At 47.4% G+C, this 18,133-nt stretch overlaps 3 protein-coding genes across 4 annotated transcripts; all 3 read right to left on the bottom strand.

Annotated features, from left to right (window-relative positions):
- Positions 1-695: 695 nt before the first annotated feature.
- On the bottom strand, positions 696-5,026 carry LOC115037504 (uncharacterized). Of its 2 annotated transcripts, none has more exons than XM_029496092.1 (10): positions 4,926-5,026; positions 4,332-4,655; positions 3,944-4,219; positions 2,655-2,975; positions 2,261-2,542; positions 2,074-2,172; positions 1,709-1,737; positions 1,525-1,581; positions 1,358-1,426; positions 696-1,127 (listed from the first exon to the last, which is right to left on the bottom strand). In XM_029496092.1, the coding sequence occupies exons 1-10, from the start codon at positions 4,993-4,995 to the stop codon at positions 1,002-1,004; spliced, it is 1,653 nt and encodes a 550-aa protein (XP_029351952.1). In that variant the 5' UTR covers positions 4,996-5,026; the 3' UTR covers positions 696-1,001. The 2 variants fall into 2 exon arrangements, with proteins under 2 accessions (XP_029351952.1, XP_029351953.1); XM_029496093.1 differs by having other exon boundaries at positions 4,332-4,652; positions 4,926-5,000.
- A 602-nt stretch (positions 5,027-5,628) lies between these two features.
- LOC115037799 (uncharacterized) lies at positions 5,629-9,474 on the bottom strand. Its single transcript, XM_029496535.1, has 8 exons — positions 9,306-9,474; positions 8,817-9,137; positions 8,414-8,698; positions 8,044-8,202; positions 7,923-7,966; positions 7,745-7,801; positions 7,499-7,561; positions 5,629-7,082 (listed from the first exon to the last, which is right to left on the bottom strand). Exons 1-8 carry the CDS (start codon positions 9,367-9,369, stop codon positions 6,969-6,971), a joined length of 1,107 nt encoding a protein of 368 aa, XP_029352395.1. The 5' UTR covers positions 9,370-9,474; the 3' UTR covers positions 5,629-6,968.
- Positions 9,475-14,043: 4,569 nt separating this feature from the next.
- Positions 14,044-15,753, bottom strand: LOC115037750 (transcription factor SOX-11-like). Its single transcript, XM_029496465.1, has one exon. It carries the CDS (start codon positions 15,751-15,753, stop codon positions 14,758-14,760), a length of 996 nt encoding a protein of 331 aa, XP_029352325.1. The 3' UTR covers positions 14,044-14,757.
- Between the last annotated feature and the right edge of the window lie 2,380 nt (positions 15,754-18,133).

Below are 18,133 nucleotides of genomic sequence, written 5' to 3'. Positions count from 1 at the left end.
TTCGGTTTCAAAGTAAAAGCCGGTGCTGGGAGGCTGTTTCATGGTTTCGGACGGGTCTCCGGCGAGTCCTGGATTTCTTCACGGAGCCGGTTCGACCGGCCTTAGTTATAGCAACTTTAACCGAGCCGATCCGTTTCCTGTGAGGGGGACAGCGGACTTTTATTTTGAAAACCTCCCGGAAGCTAATCCGTGGTAGCCGTGTTACCTTTCCCGGGCCGAACTGCTCCTCCTCCCACCAGCAGTCGGAGCAGGAAATTAAAAGTTAATTAGAAGTACATTTAAAATACATTAAGTGAGTGAAACTTGTGAATGAATTCAGTTTTCTTTGGAATGACTTGTGATATCTGGACCACACTGGGAATCCAAGGCAGCGTCACAGTCCAAAGAGCTGAATGAGGTGTGCTGCTCATTCATCCATTCATCGTCTACCTCTGATCTGTTTCCGGGTCACGGCGGGGTCACCTGGACAGCCAGAGACCAACAACCACTCAGACCTTTGGACAGTTTAGAGTCACCAATGAATCCAAACAGGATGTCTGTGGAGGCCCCGGGGACCCAACCAGGACCTTCAGTCAGAACCTCTTTGACACCGTGCTGCATGAAGGAAGTTTTTAGATCCAAGTCACACCATAAGAAGCATAAAGAAAGCATTTAATGTGATAAGAGAAGAAATAGTGACATCTGCAGGTAAATTCAGTCATTGTGACATCATGATCAAGGTCACATGTAAACGATATGATCACATGACTAGAGAAACAAAAAAAAAACCACTAGACTAGGATAGACTGTAAATAAGACACAAAACATCCTCTTATTCAGCAGTAATACAGACTGAAAAATCAAATTAATCCATACACAAACATGATACAATAACACCACATTTTTCACGTCTACATTCTCATCGGAACATGACTGTTCCTGTAAAACTGTAGACGCTGTCTGCTCGTCTTATTTATTTCAAATTTCTCATTAATGTGAGATCGACCTGCTGTGAGATGTAACTAGACTGCAGCCCAGTCTGTTTGGTTTGCAGTGTAGACGTTGACGGGGCCACTGGAGGCTGAAGACGAAGGAGACTTCACAGTGCTGTAGGTCACGCTATCATCATCATCTCTAACCTGACAAACCTGACAAAAGAGACAAGTGAATGTTTCCTTTTTATGTGAGGACTCTGGCCAAAGAAAGACTGGACAATAAAGTCCGAAGATCTGCTGTTCACACCTGGTGCAGCAGGTCAGGCCTCGTTCTGCCCTTCAACCCTTTTTTGGCCAAAATAAGTTTTCAAAAATAAATTTTCCTTTGTGTCTTCTGTCTCCCTGAGCTGGGACAGAGTCCACTAAGCTAGCAGACAGCTCACCTGATGCCTGCTGCTGGTGTTCTTGGTGTAGCTGACGGAGGCGTAGGCCACGGCGTCTTCAGGAACGGTCTGCACAGAGGCAACAGGACACAGTGAAGTCAGACTCGTGTCACTTCCTGTCACACTGACCTGTTGAACTGTAAATAAGAATGAGTGTGTGGCCTCACCATGTCCTGACAGATTTCTGGAGCAGTCTGGGTCACTGCAGGATTTAAACTTTGTCTCTGGAAAAATACATTTCATTTACATCAGCAGCTTCTTAATCCAGAACGGAACATCTTCTTACACACCAACACAGCTGATGAGCTTCAGTGGGCTTCAATGACAACACAAACAAATGTGTGGACTTACTGTGACGTCGTCCGTCTGAGTTTTGCTCCCTGAAAAAATGAAAAATAAAACATTTAGCTGGACTACAGCTAGCATGCTCCCAGCTAGCCAAAGCCAAAGGGTGTATTCTAACATTGAACAATTTGAAGGCAAGAAGCATCCATCTGCTCACAACAACACACGGACACTGGGGAACTTTCAATGAGCTGTAAAGAAGCTCTCTGCTCTACTGATGCATTTACAAGCTGAGCGGTTGTGATTGGTCCTCTCAGTTAGTTGGCTACAGGTCAGCCGGGGCTCGCTGGTTAGCACGTTATCACCGAGGAGACAGATGGAGATGCTGAATGATGAAAACTCAGTTTAACATTCTGCCGTGAATTTCTCACCTCCAGTTTTCCTCCACATGATGATCACTGCAGCGATGAGGAACGCCCCAGAAACAACAGCAATAATCACGTACAACCACCACCACCCTGTGGGTTTACCTGGTTCAGGTGTTGAAGAAGAAATGTTTCCATCTGCAGCAGCAGACAAAGACCATGATGAACCTTCAGATCTATGAGATTAACCAACCTGTTTCTTCTGGAGACGTCTCGGGGAGGAAGGCTGACAGCTGCAGGTTCTCTTCAGATTTTCCCACCACATTACACGTGAGAGAGATTTTATTCTTTGACTTGTGCTGAAAATGAGATGTGGTTGATCTCAGAGAGGCTGAACAGCTATGAGGTGTTTCAATAAATTTGGTGGAATCATCTTCATCATCATCAACCAGCCACTTCACTGAGTATATACAGTCTTTATATGTGAGGACTGAGCAAAGAAAGACGATCTCGTCGCCAACCTTCTGCTCAGTGACTGAAGAGGACGGAGACAGAAAGAGACAAAGACCAGAGTCAGATGAGCTTCATTACTGAGACCATCAGAAGGATTGAGATGTTTCAGGGTTCTAACAGACAGTTTGACTCACTGGAAACAACAGACAGAAGAACTTCAGTATCTGGAGGTTGATGTTCTGGTTTAAACTGTCTGCAGTTGTACAGACCATAATCCTCACTGGAGACGTTCTTCAGAACCAGAGAACAGGTCTCTGTGACACTCAGTCTGCCGGACCTAGTCTGCCGATCTCTAATCTTCCCCAGAACAACCAGCTCTTGAGTGTTGTATGTTGTCTGAGTGAAGATCCAGGTTGTTCCATCACAGTTCTTCTGATCACCTCTGACATTTTTACACGGCAGAGTGACGTCACGTCCAGCTCCAACCACGAGGACACTCTTTAGTCCAATCACAGCTGCTGAGGAGACCAGAGACAAACATGAAAACAAGACTGAAGGGAGAATTCCAGCTCAAACAAAACCACCACAAGAGAGATGAGTTTGTTTGTGTGACTCTGAGCAGATAAAGTTAACTGGAATTCCTTCACGCTCCATCAAGAACAGAAGTTCTTTATTTTCCTTCTGATGGAGGCGATCAAAGTCAGAGCTCACTAAAAACCTACAAATGAAGCCCAAAGTCTCAGTGTAGTTCCAGACAGCCGCCTGACGACCATCATGAAATCATATGAGCGCCTTTGAGAAACGTCACAAGAATGAAGGACTTCCTATCTGAACAGGTAACAGAGACCTGATCTGTATGTTCGGACTTTATAGGTAAAAGTGTTTGAGTGAAGAAATCCACCAGAGGAGACACTGATCCCTGAACGCCACACTGCCTTCTGCTGCGTTCAAGAACACGTTTAACAGACTTGGTCAAAAAAGACCTAACAGTTCGTCTATGGTGAATCAGGTCGTACGTCACAATTCTTCCTTTAGATTCTCTGATTCTTCTTCGTCAGGTCTTCACCTGTTTGTGATGGGGGGGCGTGGCCATACTGCATAAAATCAGCTGATCAGGTGTCCATCACAAGTCAGATGACGCTTCTGAGGAAGACTGCAGACGCAGCCAAAACATGTCAAGGTAAAACATAAACCTTACATTGTTGTCTTAAAGAAGAATCCAATCATAATGTTACAAATACAAGACAATATGAACATTTTTGAACTTTCACCTGTTTGTCTCGTTAGCTGAAACCTGAAGCTACAGACTCAGAAATCATTTCATGTTTACTTCCTGTTTTAGTGCAGCGTCACTTCCTGTCACAACCTGCAGTCTTTTGCTAATCCATCAGTGACTTTGTTGATTTCACCACAGTGGTCAAGCTTTTCACTGAGCAGCTCGACAACAGAGAGTCAAAATAACTTATTAGGTTCTGTTTCTCACCTGAGGACTGAGGCCTGAAGGTAAACTTCTCCTTTCGGGAACCCTCCCTCACTTCACATGTCAGTAACAAATAATCCTTTGAGGTGGAAATGAAATGAGAGCTACTGAAGCGCACAGCAGCTGAGCAGAGGAACTGTGACGTCCTGATGTCTTTGTTGTCTTTGTCCACATCTGCACCACGAAACAGCCACTTCACTTTATCTCTACAATCACTGTAAGACGACCAAGAGCAGTTCAATGTCACCTCATCATGACCTTTGACCTTCTGCTCAGTGACTGAAGAGGATGGAGACAGAAAGAGACAAAGACCAGAGTCAGATGAGCTTCATTACTGAGACCATCAGAAGGATTGAGATGTTTCAGGGTTCTAACAGACAGTTTGACTCACTGGAAACAACAGACAGAAGAACTTCAGTATCTGGAGGTTGATGTTCTGGTTTAAACTGTCTGCAGTTGTACAGACCATAATCCTCACTGGAGACGTTCTTCAGAACCAGAGAACAGGTCTCTGTGACACTCAGTCTGCCGGACCTAGTCTGCCGATCTCTAATCTTCCCCAGAACAACCAGCTCTTCACAGAAGGATATTGTCTGAGTGAAGATCCAGGTTGTTCCGTCACAGTTCTTCTGATCACCTCTGACATTTTCACACGGCAGAGTGACGTCACGTCCAGCTCCAACCACGAGGACACTCTTTAGTCCAATCACAGCTGCTGAGGAGACCAGAGACAAACATGAAAACAAGACTGAAGGGAGAATTCCAGCTCAAACAAAACCACCACACAGTCTGGTCCTTGTCTGTTCCCTAGATGGAACCAGCTGGACTGTAGACCTGGATCGTTACAGGCAGCGATGATCGAGACAAACACACCACACGTTCCTAAATTCTCTTAATTTTAACAGTGTCATCAAACTGGCTGAAAAAAGAGTGAATGTTGACATTCCCTGATGTTTTCTCAGTTCTTCACTTGTTGGTATGTTACCTGTAAACTGAAGCTCCAGCAGCACAATGAGACACGTTTTAATCCCTTTGGTCATCCTGAGTCCAGCCATTGTTCCTCTGCTGCCTGCTCACTGCTTCAGCTGCGAAAAGATTTCTTTTGGAGAGGCGTTTACTTCCTATTTTATTAACTTCCTCATCCCACCACACTCTGGTGTCATCTCCCTTGTCGTTACAGTTGATCAGCTTTTAGATAGAAAGATAGATAGATAGATAGATACTTTATTTATCCCAGACTGGGAAATTGCAGTGTAACAGCAGCATTACATATAGGGAATAAAATATATAACATGAATGCATCTGGGTGTTCAGTCAGTAGTTTGGCAGCAGTGGAGCTGATGACTTCACAGGCTACCGCTGCATCAGCTGACGGGGGGATGTAAACAGTGATAACAATGGTGGACGTGAACTTCCTTGGTAAATAATACGGGCCCATTCCTACAGCCAGCAGTTCGATGTCTGGGTTATAGAGACGTTCCTTCATGACATTTGGAAAAGTCTCTGTCTCCCCGTACCAAACTGTAACCTGGGACCTCAACGCTGCTGTCCGGGATGTTCGAGTGCAGCCATGTTTCACTGAAGCAACATATGCTACAGTCACGGTATTCCCTCTGGGTCTTCACAAGCGCTGCCAGTTCGTCCGTCTTGTTCCCCAAAGATCTCACGTTCCCCGTTATGATCGCTGGGACCGCCGGTTTGTGTCTTCTCTTTTTTTCAAAAAGGGAAACCTTTTTACTGCAACATCAAGAATCCAAAACTTTTTCTCTGAGAGCCATTGTTCCTCTGCTGCCTGCTCACTGCTTCAGCTGTGAAAAGATGAAATAAGGCTTCTAAAGGTCGTCGCATAGGAACGCAGAACTTGAGTTTAACATGTTGTCCAGCTGACTCTGTGGCTTTCGGGCGACGAAACGAACACTGACACGATAACTTCAAATATTTACACACAAGCAGCTCAACATTTCACCAGCTGAACTCACGAGGATCCTTGGAGGTTCTGGCGTCTCTGACCTGGGGGCCTTATCAGGAGGATTGGCCTCCTGGATCTGAGGGGGTTCCTCTACTCAGAACAAAAGGACCAGAACTAGCATCAGAGTCCAGCAGGGTGCCTGAACACACCATGTTCAAGGCCTCCACTGCAGAATATCCTGATCTGAGGACCAAGGAAACTTCAACTTAAATATACGTTAAATAACTGAGATAAAATAAAAATAACAAGTCAGAGCAGAAGAATCTGACTGATGTCATCATCATGAAGAACAATGAAAAGAATTAATGACTGAGGAGCTTTTAAAGGGCCACCATGAGCACAGAAAAACAAGCTCACTTTTTCTTCCAGTTTAATTTTGTGATTTTCAGAAATGAAAAATTCAAGTTTCCTGTTAAAGAAGCAAACATTAAGCTTGGCTAGTTGACACAAACTGTGCATCATATACACAAAATGAAACACACACAAACCAGCTGCTGAGTCAACACAACACAGAAAAATGTCCGTTTTACATTCTACTTCAAAATAAAACCAATGAAGGAACCAAATGGAGCATTTTTTGTCAAACTTCAGACTGAAACATCAATTAAATCAAACACACAAAATAACACTAACACTGTCATGAAGCCACAGCTGTCACTGATGATGCTTATTTACAGTAAGTGGTCACTTTATTAGGAACATCTTTGTGGGAGGAGGTCCAGTGGTCCACACTGTTACACAACAAAGGTCAGCTAGCAACTAACAAACACAGACCCACAAAGTTCATGTGAACAGATGTGGACTTTATCTCAATGAATGAATGAATGACAAGAAGCGAAGGGATTTCTGTTTCCTTGGGTCCTGAGTTGCTGCCACATGAAGCTGTCCCTAATAAACTGGTCTCTGAGTGAGCGTTTTAAACACGGTGAGCAGCACCTGAGGTGTTGCTGAGCTCTTACTCACTGTCTGACCTTCGACCCCCCCCACTGGAGAACTCAGACCCTAAAACACTGACAGAGAAACATGCTGTGGCTGCGAGCCGCTCCGGATGCCACTGTCTCATTGGACGGGGGCATAGACGACGTTGGGATCAGTGAAGGCTTCGCCAGCAAAAGGAGAAACCTTCAGTGTGCTGTAGGTCACCGCTTCACCTTCATCATCTCTGTATGGAACCTGAGGAGCAGGAAGGAACCCAGTCAGAACAGAATCCTGGCGGATGTTCACTGTCAGAAGGAAACGTTCAGATCTTCAGCCCAAAAACATTTTACTTTGTTTAGAATCAGAACAAAATTATTTCTGACCCAAATCAGCATCAACACAGCAGCTGATCTGGTTCGATTAACACAGGAAAGTCTGGATTGGGGATGGGATTCAAACCTGGACTGGACCCTAATGGTCCAGGAGGGACAGGAGGAGTCCTGCTTCAGGGACTCCGATCTTAGATTCTGTTTTTCTCCCTTTGTTCTTCAGAAGCCCCGCCCCCCCCCCCCAGACTTGAATCCAGACCTTTGCTGGACTCTGCAGTCCAGTGATGGACCCTGATGGGCATTGAATCCGTTACGTCCCTGTGGTCCAGAGGGACAGCTCACCTGGGCTGGACTGCTACTCTTCCTGATGTAGCTGACGGAGGCATAGGAGACGTCGGGGTCGGCCTGTGAACACAACATACCATTTATGGACTCACTCCTGTTCTTTTCTGGTCCACAGCAGCTTCCTTCCCTTTTATTGTCACTGCAGCTCTAGAATGTCAGAGCGTGTTTGTCACAGTGACATCACACTTTACAGCACAAACGCACACATGGCAGTGATGGTAGTGAGTGTAGATGTGGACTCACCGTGTCTCGGCTGGGTTCTGGTCCAGACTGAGTCCCTGCAGAGTTCAGGCTCAGTCCCTGCATTAACACAGTCCACTTACATTCCACATTCTGAGTGACGTCATCACTTCCTCCTCCTGCTGCCTCATGCTAAGCTAAGCTAACGGCCCACAGGTCACATGATTGCACTTTAAATTACCTGGTTGGTGTTTTCAGTGTCACCTGGACCCACCCACTCCTTCCCTGAGAAGAACAGAAGACGGTCTGATGAGAACCTGCCTGCTCTGGTCTTCTGTCTTGGTGTCTCAGAAGGTTCTCACCTTTTCTTCTTCTGTAATGGATCAGAACCGCCACAGCTACTAACAGCACGGCCGCAGGTACTGCCACGGCCACATATAACCACGATTCTGTTGAAAACATCTCACTGAGCGTTGTTGTGTTGTCGTCTTTTCTCTTTGTTGGTGGTGTTGTGTGTTTATCTGGATGAATGAAAGAACAAAATAAACATGGAGAAGAAACAGCTACGGCGGCTCTGAGAGCTCAAAACACTGTCAGAGAGAATCATGCTGCAAGCACACAACACGACACAACCAAAGAGAACAACACACTGCAGGTAGCACGGGTGACGGTGCCTTCACATCATGTCTTCTCGTAGTGTGTCTGTCTGTGTGTTTCCATTAGCGTTCTCACCTAACTTGTCACCTTTTCGTCCACCTGGGGGCGGAGCTTTGAAGGGAAACACACTCTTATTGTAATTATCAGTAACTTCACACTGAATCAGCTTCGTGTTGGTGAGATAAGAGGAAGGAACCCTGACAGTAGCTGAACAGGAAGGCTCTGATGTCTTCATGTCTTCCTCAACATTTTTACCCTCAAACAGCCACTTCACTGACCGTTGGTGATTTGGACAAACTAATACAGAGCAGGACAGCTGGACGTTTTCTGCGTTATGACCTTCGACACTCTGCTCAGTGACTGAAGAAGACAGAGACAGAAAGAGACAAAGACCAGAGTCAGATGAGCTTCATTACTGAGACCATCAGAAGGATTGAGATGTTTCAGGGTTGACAGACAGTTTGATGGCCAAACTTACTGGAAACAACGGACAGATGAACAAAACTGTCTTCACGCTGCTCGTTTGATTTTTTATGCACACAGTCATATCGTCCAGCGTCCTTAGCTGAGACGGTCTTTAAAGCCAGAGAGCAGGTCTCTGTCAGACTCAGTCTGTCTGATTTATGTTTTTGTTCTGAAATCTTTCCATTTTGCACCAGGTATCCTGTGAATGTTGAACTGTGTAAGATCCATGAAGTTCCATCACATTTATCTCCATCCCTGAAGCTTTCACAGGACAAAGAGGCGTCCTGTCCGACTCTGACGATGACGGAGGATATATGTTGTTGTCCAGTCACGGCTGAGGGACAGAAGACATAAAGACACAAAGACATGAACCATTAGCTGACATGAAAACATCAGAAGTGTCTCATCAAAGACACAAATGTTTTTCCAGAATGCATCAGGCTGAGCCCATGGGAGCATCCTGATTGGATAACAGCATCATCAGTCATTTCAATCATCTGACCACAGAACTGAAGCTCCAGCAGCAGAAAAACAGCCGTTTGGATCCACCTGAAGTCCGCCATCATGATTCAGGTCTTCACCATTGAACTGTCAGAGAGAAATGAAGCCTGCTTCGTCCTTCCTGTCTGTCCTCAAACACTTCCTCTTTTGGTCTCTCTCCCTCTCTCTCCCCCTCCCTCCCTCCCTCTCTCTCCCCCTCCCTCCCTCCCTCTCTCCCTCCCTCCTCTCTCTCTCTCCTCCCTCCCTCTCTCCTCTCTCTCTCCCTCCCTCCCTCCCTCTCTCCCTCCCTCTCTCCCTCCCTCTCTCCCCTTCTCTCTCGCTCCCTCCCTCCCTCCCCTTCTCTCTCGCTCTCTCTCTCCCTCCCTCCCTCCCTCTCTCTCTCCCTCCCTCCCCCCCCCCTCTCTCTCTCTCCCTCCCTCCCTCCCTCTCTCCCTCCCTCTCTCCCCTTCTCTCTCGCTCCCTCCCTCCCTCCCTTCTCTCTCGCTCTCTCTCTCCCTCCCTCCCTCCCCTTCTCTCTCGCTCTCTCTCTCCCTCCCTCCCTCCCTCTCTCTCTCTCCCTCCCTCCCCCCCCCCCTCTCTCTCTCTCCCCTTCCCTCCCTCCCTCTCTCTCGCTGGCTCAGCCATGTTTAATAGAAATGGGGGGGCAGTTCGGGTTAGCCTGTTTGGCCTCATGTCTCTGAGGACGTCTCAGTCTGTCTCTGTGTGACCTGAAGGACCAGGATGTGGACCAGGACCAGGACCAGCTCAAGGGGGAGTCGGGCCTAAAAATACAGCAGCAGAGGAGGAAGTTGTGGAGTGTTTCTAACCGACTGATGAAGAAACTTCCTGTCAGATTCTATTTATTTCCACCATCTGTCAGAAACCCTCTTTTCTCAAAGACTCAAAGTTTCAGCTCAGCAGAACCTCATAACAAACACGATGAGGAACACATCCGGAGAAACGGGATGTTGATACTCGTGACGGTGAACTTCTGATTCCTGAAACCGTCTTTATTCACAACAGAGTCCGCTGTCTGTCCGGTTAACTCCGAGTGAGCCTGTGGAGAGTCCTCAGAGGACTTGAATCCCTGAAGTCCTGGACTGGTGTCTGTTTGGGATCCACGGAGGAGCTTCTTCCGGTCTGTCGGACAGCAACACAGTTTATTTGATTCCGTCACACAAACCGGCCCTGAAGAAACAGGCCGGAGCGACAGTCAGTTCCGCTTGGACCGGAGGCTGTTTCTCGGTATTAGCGGCACTGACTGTGGTCCTTCTCAGTAATCATCACCGGTGAGGGCTGTTAATTCTGTCGCACGTTTAAAAACAGCCTCAATCCACCAAAGTGCTGTGTGAATATACACAACATGAAACTGCAGTAAAGATGAGCTGACAGCAATAAAAACATCAAAAAAGTAAAACTGAGCAGGCTCGTCTTCTCCGTGTCTCAGATGATTCCTGCTGTTTATTTCTCCTTCCTGTCATCGAAGTCTGAGTGGCCACATTCACTCAGAGACAAGAAGACCTTCCATGCAAATGAACAGAAAGCTTCCTTTCATCAACCTTTCCAGGTAAACAACACACCTGTCAGTGATTAGCCCCTCCCACATTTAAACTGACTCCACACCTCCCGCCCACAGAAACTACAACTCATAAACATACACAAAGGAGTGAACCACAGCCTCTGCTCTCTCTTTTGAAACCTTGATCCCGTTTAAACGAATTACTTATCGTTACATCTGAAGCAGCTGCTGCTTCATATGATAACAGTGTCGGGAGTGGAAGAGGTCAGTTGAGTCTCAGGTTGTAGTGAAGATCCGCCTCCATCAGGTGGCGTTAAAGTCCAGGTAACGTCCCAGCAGCCTGTCAGGTCTCTTCTGTTCGTTACTCTCATTTCAGCATCAACTCACCAAAATGATTCAGCTTAATTAAATGATTTGTTCAGTTTTTACTGTGAACGCTGCAAGGCACTCTGACTTTTGACCCTTGGTCTGCTAAGGAACATGTAACTGACCCCCCCCGAGGGGAAGTGGGAGGTTCCATTCTTTCCTGTCGAATTATTAAGGCAGAGCCCCCACCCTCACCTCTGGCCAGCGCTGACATTTACACCCAGCAGAGTCACTTCAAAGCACCACTGATGGATCTGGTTTCACCCTGCAGTGCTGCCTTCAGGGTCGGTCGGGACATTAAACACACAGACACACAAAGAAAAATAAAAGATCTCCAGGCTGCAGAAACATGATCCTGCAGAAAAACTGGGAGCGACCAGAGAAGAAGAAGAAGTGTGTTTGTGATCTGAAGGGTTCTTCAGGTGGAAATGATCTGACAGCTTTAAAAAGAGCCAGAACTTTTTGGGAAACTTCTGAGGACTAAAAGTCTGAATGGTTTCTGCGCTGCACTGATTTTGATCCGTCCATCTGTATTTTGGGCTTTCAGCTCTTCAGAGTTCTTGTTAACAAGAACTGATATTGGAAAACGACACGCTGACCTTCATTATCCGTCTCAAACAGAAAGTGAATGCATCACACTGCGGTCAGAACTGACTCATCCTGCTGTTTGATGCTGCAGATAAAACCAACCTCCAAAAACTTCTCACTTCCTACCCTGCAGATAAGACGCGTCAAGGTACAGTGAAAATATGGAAATGACAGCGAAGCAGACGGAGATGGAGGATAAGAGCGGATTAAAAAGCTGCACAGCTGTTCCCTCCATCATTAGTGGAACAGGAACACAGACCATGTCTCGCCTGCTGGTTTCATCCGGTCTGGACTCGAACCAAAGACCACTTCAGATGGAGTTTAGTCTCCTTTTAGGACACATGAAGACCGAGAACTGCCTCAAAGATCAAAGCTTAAGCATCAAGATGATGTTTCCATCCAAATACTGGACCAGCTCAGAGGGGTGTCCTGGTCCAGGTTAGGGGGTTCCCAGTCCAGGTTTGGGGGTTCTGGTCTGGTTGTCTCTCCTCAGTGGACTCAGTGATGTTGACTTTTTGGTGAAAATTTTATTTATTTGCAAATTTTGACGAAGTTGTTTGTGACTTTAGAGCAGAGGGGACCGAAGAAGCTGCAGAGCAGACAAAGTTCAGCTCTCTGTGGAACTGAGGACAGAGACCGGACATGAGAAGGTCTGAGGACAAAGATCTGATCCGATGAGATCCAGCTTCTCACTTTGGTTTTGGTTTGTGATCGAACTCAGCGACATTCTGCGTTTTCTGAGACCTCAGACCTGAACCTGTGACCTTTCCACAACCTCACCTCGCCATTACCCAGAAAGCCCAGCATGCGTCTCAATTATCCCCAAACAGATCGGCCTGGAGAGGATCCAGCCGAGAGCTAACGTCTCTGATCTGCTGCCAAACATCTGATCAGAGAGCTGCAGCTCGGTGGAGTATTTCCTCTGATAGCTGACTGATACCAGCGATTAGCTTCATTCCTTTCTTCAGGATAACAGAAAACACACACCACCTCGTTCCTTGAGGTCATCTCGTCTGAGTCTGAGAAGCAGAGGGCCACAGCTGTAGAGTGCTGAAGGTCTGAGTTCCTCAGGAATGAAAGCTCAACAGGAGGCGTTCATTGGTGCCTGGGAAAAATGGAATCTGGAGCTGTGAAACTACAACATTCAGAGTTGCTGATCAATCCATTTCAACATCTTCATGTTTTTGTGTTCTGTAAACACACAAGAGCAGAAAGCTGTGTGTCTGCTGTCTTTCGGAAATCCAACATCACTTGACATTTAATTCACAGGGACTGTTTGGGCAGGGTCAGGGGTATTAACAACCGGTCCAGACTGTATCCACATCACTATATCGTTGATTGTGATGGTAATCTCAGTCCTAGATGCTGTTGCCATGGAGACGGTTCCAACATCAATACAATGTTAGAAGGACCAAAGCTATATTCACTGGATGTGGGAATTCCCTCCCTTCACAGCAGTTAGGAAGTATCTAACAGGCCTGGTGGAAAAAAAAAAAAAAAAAAATCAGACGAGGTCAGACAGGGCCAAGCATCTGTTTCCTGTCCCTCATTTCCCTCCTCCCTGAACTGACCTCAAGCTTTGTGTGTCAGATACGGTCTCTGGATATTTAGGTCAAGTGTTTTGTGTTTTCAAACATGTGTCTCCATTAGTGAGTCTGAAGGAGTTCACACTGATCATCCTTCAGTGTGTGTGTGTGTGTTTGTGCAACAGAGATACACAACACACTCTTCCGCTTAAGAACCAGCAGCAGTTGAGAAAACACTGAGCTCACAGTCTGAGCTCTCATTGGTTGACTCAGTGACCCCTGACCCCCGACCCCCCCAGGACTTCAATCAAGTCTCAGCTTTGCATTCTGTTTCACTGTGATGTCAGAGAAACCAGGAGGATTCTGGGAGATGTCCCATCATGGGATCATGCGATCATGGGATCATGGGATGCCTGTTGATCACCTGAATTTAAAATGTTGCAGGGTTGTGTTGAGCTTTTTTATCCAAAGAGCTAAAACATCATGAGTCCTGGTTGAAGACACTTACCTTCACGGTTTCAGGACACCTGGAACCTTTTTAAATTGCATGGAAAGTTCCTCAAGGATTACTGAAATCATTTCAAGACCCTTGTAAATCCCCTGCATGTAAATAGGCCCCTGCAGCCTCCTCAAGGAGAGCACGGTGCAGTGAGGGTCTTAAGTCCTCGACAAGAGACGTGTTTTAAATCAAACGTAAACAGAGAACCCAGGAGAACGAGGACACCTGGACTAAAGTCAATGACCAAAGAGGCAGAGCTGACTCAGTTCCAGCTGATTTATTCAGTGGATTTAAGGACACAAAGAACAAACCAGCTTCTTCTTCTGATACAAAAAAAACGCAGGATGCCCATTCATTCCTTTTTTTCTATTTTCTTTTATATTGCACAAAAATAATGAGCCAAAACAAATATGTGCCATCAATAATATAAAAAACAGAAAAATCAGTTTCTCTCCTGCCTCATTCACACAAAGTATTTTACACAACATATACAAAGAGTGGCAGCAAGTCCCCGTTAAAACTACTGCAAGGCAGACTGGCTGGGGTTTGAACCCTCACATGCTCAGTAACAAATAATAATCAGCAGTCTGAATGGAACGTGGTAGAAGAAGTGCCTGAATAATCCCGACTTTCCCTCCAACTGTACAAAAATAGGCCTGAATATACCGGACTTCTGTAGAAACACGAGGTACATCTGGTTCTGTGGCGTCAACCTGGACCAGGTTCTGGTCTCAGACTCACCGACACCCCACAGCCCAAACCAAACAGGGGGTGGGGGGCCTCGGTCTGATCCAGTCCTAGATCCAAGTGTCCATTAGAGTCATTTCCAGGTCTGGACGGGGCGCTTAGTCCGGGTCCAGGCTCAGCCCCGGACCTGATTACAAAATCCATAAAACCCTGTCGAGGTGTACCGCAGTGTGGCCGGTCCCTGACCGATCCTGGGGCTCCGGGGGGGCGGCGCAGACCCCCCGGGTCATCAGTAGGTGAACACCAGGTCAGAGAAGTTGGCCTCCAGCCAGTCTCCGGCGATCATCTCGCTGAGCTCCGGGGTGCAGTAATCCGGGAACTCGAAGTGGGAACCCAGGCTGCCCTCGCTGCTGCACGAGTCCAGGTCTTTGTCCACCAGGGACAGGCTCTGGTTCCCCGGGCCCGACGGCTCGGAGGAGGCGTGGAAGCCGGCCAGGAGGCTCAGGGTGAAGTCGGCCCCCTGTGCGGGGAGCTCGTCCAGGTCCTCCCCGCTGCAGGAGGAGCCGGAGCCCTGCCGGGTGATGTTCTTGAAGCTGTAGAAGAGCCGGCCGCGGCCCTCCGGCTCGGCCGAGACTGTGGCCAGGCTGAACCGGCACGGCTGCTCCTCCCCCCCGGCTTTGAGCTCCTGCTCCTCCTCATCGTCGGTGAACTCCCGTTTAACGAGCTTGCTGCTCTTAAAGCTGCTGGTCAGCACGTACCGGTACCGGGGATCCGGGTGCTGCGGGCCCCCTGCCGGCCCCCCTGCCGGCTTTCCGGGCTTCAACTGGGAGAACTTCTTGGCGGTGGGGGGGTTCTTGGTGACGGTCCTGACGCCGGCTTTTTCCGGGGACGAAGCGGCTGGCTTCCCGGCGGGGCAGGCACAGCCGTCCGTCTTGGGCTTCTTCTTGGGCCGGTACTTGTAGTCCGGGTAGTCGGCCATGTGCTGCAGCCGGAGCCGCTCCGCCTCCCGGATAAACGGAACCTTCTCGGTGTCCTTCAGCATCTTCCAGCGCTTCCCGAGCCGCTTGGAGATCTCGGCGTTGTGCATGTCGGGAGCCTGCTCCATGATCTTCCTCCTCTCGATCTTGGACCAGACCATGAAGGCGTTCATGGGCCGCTTGATGTGGCCGGACGCAGTTTTGCACCAGTCCGGTTTCAGCGGCACGGGGCTGCCCTCCTCCGGGTCGGCGGGCCGGCGGGTCCCGGTGTGGGTCCCCGCTCCGCCGTGCTGCCTGTGCTGCACCATGTCGGCTGCTCCGTGTGTCCGGTCCGGAACTCGACCCGCCGGCTTATTAACTGGCTGAGCATGCGCAACACGGCCCCGCCCTCCACCAATCACCGCCCGGCTTCTCCGCCTCCCCTCTCGGCTCCGCAGCGCTGCCAGCCAATCGCTGCTGTCCTTCCCTCCCGGGGCCCGCCCCCCGCCGCCTGGCTTTACTGATTAATAAATGATTTGGATGGAAATAACCGACATCTGTCTGTTTCTGGACTTCATTGGTTCAAATTCAGGTCACGTGAAGACCATGGACCGGGCCATCCCGATTTCGATCCTGGCCCTGGTCCTGGTCCTGATCCTGATCCTGGCCCTGGTCCTGGTCCCGATCCCGATCCTGATCTCGGTCCTGGCCCTGTCCCTGGTTCTGATCCTGATTCTGGTCCTGGTTCTGATCCTGATCCTGGTCAGGTCAGGACCTGGTTCTGATCCTGGTCTTGCTCCTGGTCCAGGTCCTAGTTCTGGTCCTGAGCCGGGTCCTGGTCCATGTTCAGGTAACAAATAGCTCTTAGTGCTTTATTTTCAGCTCTTTGATGAACAGTGACACTAAAGCACATGACCAAACAAAATTAAATTAAACTAAACAAAGTAAACTAAACAAACAAACTAAACAAACGGAACTAAATTAAACAAACAAACTAAACTAAACAAACAAACTAAACAAACTAAACAAACTGAACTAAATTAAACAAACAAACTAAACTAAACAAACTGAACTAAAATAGACTAAACAAATTAAACTAAACAAACAAACTAAACAAACTGAACTAAATTAAACAAACAAACTAAACAAACTAAACTAAATTAAACTAAACAAACAAACTAAACAAACAGTCAGTTTGTAAAATGAGATTTTTACACATGAAAACAGATTACAGCTGCAGAGACAATCACTGTGTGTGTGTGTGTGAGCCCAGGAATGTATCTGTTGTTCTATGAGCTGTTGGGGGTCAGAGGTCGAGCTACATCACTACATGAAGATTTCTATGAGGAGCTTCAGGAGGAGGAGGAGAAAGATGGACACACTAAGCAGGCGGATCTGGGTGAGGATGATGAAGATGAAGATTGACTCCATCTGTCTCATCAGCCATCCTCCTTCAAAATAAAAGCTCACACCAAAGTTACATATCAGTAAAACTTTAACGTATGAAACACAGATGATCATGAGGTCGCACAATGCAACAAAAATGGAGTGTGTGTGTGCAGCCTGTTTGACAGGAAGCTGGTGAACTCCTCTGAGACCTCAAAGGACCATTCAGTGGTTTTAACACACTGACACTTTAAAGGTCACATTAAAGGTCTCCTCTGATTGGCTGACTGACCTGCTATTCCCTGAAAACAACAAGAATGTAGTCTTAGTGATATCAACCCTTCAAAATAAAAGGTTGGTTTCATTATGTTAAAGCTCCATATTTAAACTTTGACAGTGAGAATTTTTAATGAAAGATATGAACCTGATATAAAAGGAGGTCCAGATTTAGGATCCTAAATCAGCTGTGATCGCCACGATGATGATGATGACGTTAAGAAGCTCCAGGTGTCACCTGCACTGAAACACCTAAGTTTACTTAAGAGGCTGTGACCTATGACCTCTGACCTCTGCAGCAGCCTGAGGTCAGAGAGGAAGGTGGCAGGTCCAGACATGAAGATGAGGAGAGGAGAGGAGGCTTGTTTACTGGAGACACAACAACAAATAAAAGTTGTCATGTGACAGGAAGTGTCTGGTGTCTGTTAGGCCACATTTGTCATAGGGACAAATAGGAGGTCAATGGTCACAGCAGCCTGATGGTCCACATGCAGTCCAGGTCTAGATGTGATCCAGGAGTCCTGGTCTTCATACATAGGGAGATTAGGGAGATTACCTGGGATATGTGTTACCATAACAACAAAACCAGTCATGCATTATGGATGTTCATTTAAATTCATCACCTGATAACATGATCAGGAACAGGAAAACACACAGTGCGAGGAGCTCCAGATCATAAAACCTGTTCAGATCTAGATGTTAAGAACAACAAAGGAAATGACAACAATCAACAATCTGATTACTGATTGCTGACAGGAAGTGAATCAAGGTTTAAACCAGAACCAGTTTTTTCCTGACCTGGGATTATTTGGATTGGGACTGAGATTTTCCCCCACCAACTGCCGATCACACACCAATCAGGGATTTCATGGGTCCAGGATTTAGCCTGAGACAGACCAGGACTAACTTCGGAGCCTGGGGTCACGACGCCACGGCTAGATCAGACCGACAATCGACCTGGTTGGTGATGTCACTTCTGTTGTGTTCTGATTTAAATGAACTGAAGCCGCTCTGAGAGAGCAGCTGGTTTTTCTAAAGACGCCAACA

This window comes from Echeneis naucrates, chromosome 24 (genome assembly GCF_900963305.1).
Source record: "Echeneis naucrates chromosome 24, fEcheNa1.1, whole genome shotgun sequence".
Taxonomy (NCBI): Eukaryota; Metazoa; Chordata; class Actinopteri; order Carangiformes; family Echeneidae; genus Echeneis; species Echeneis naucrates.
This window is presented reverse-complemented; position numbering and strand designations above follow the sequence as displayed.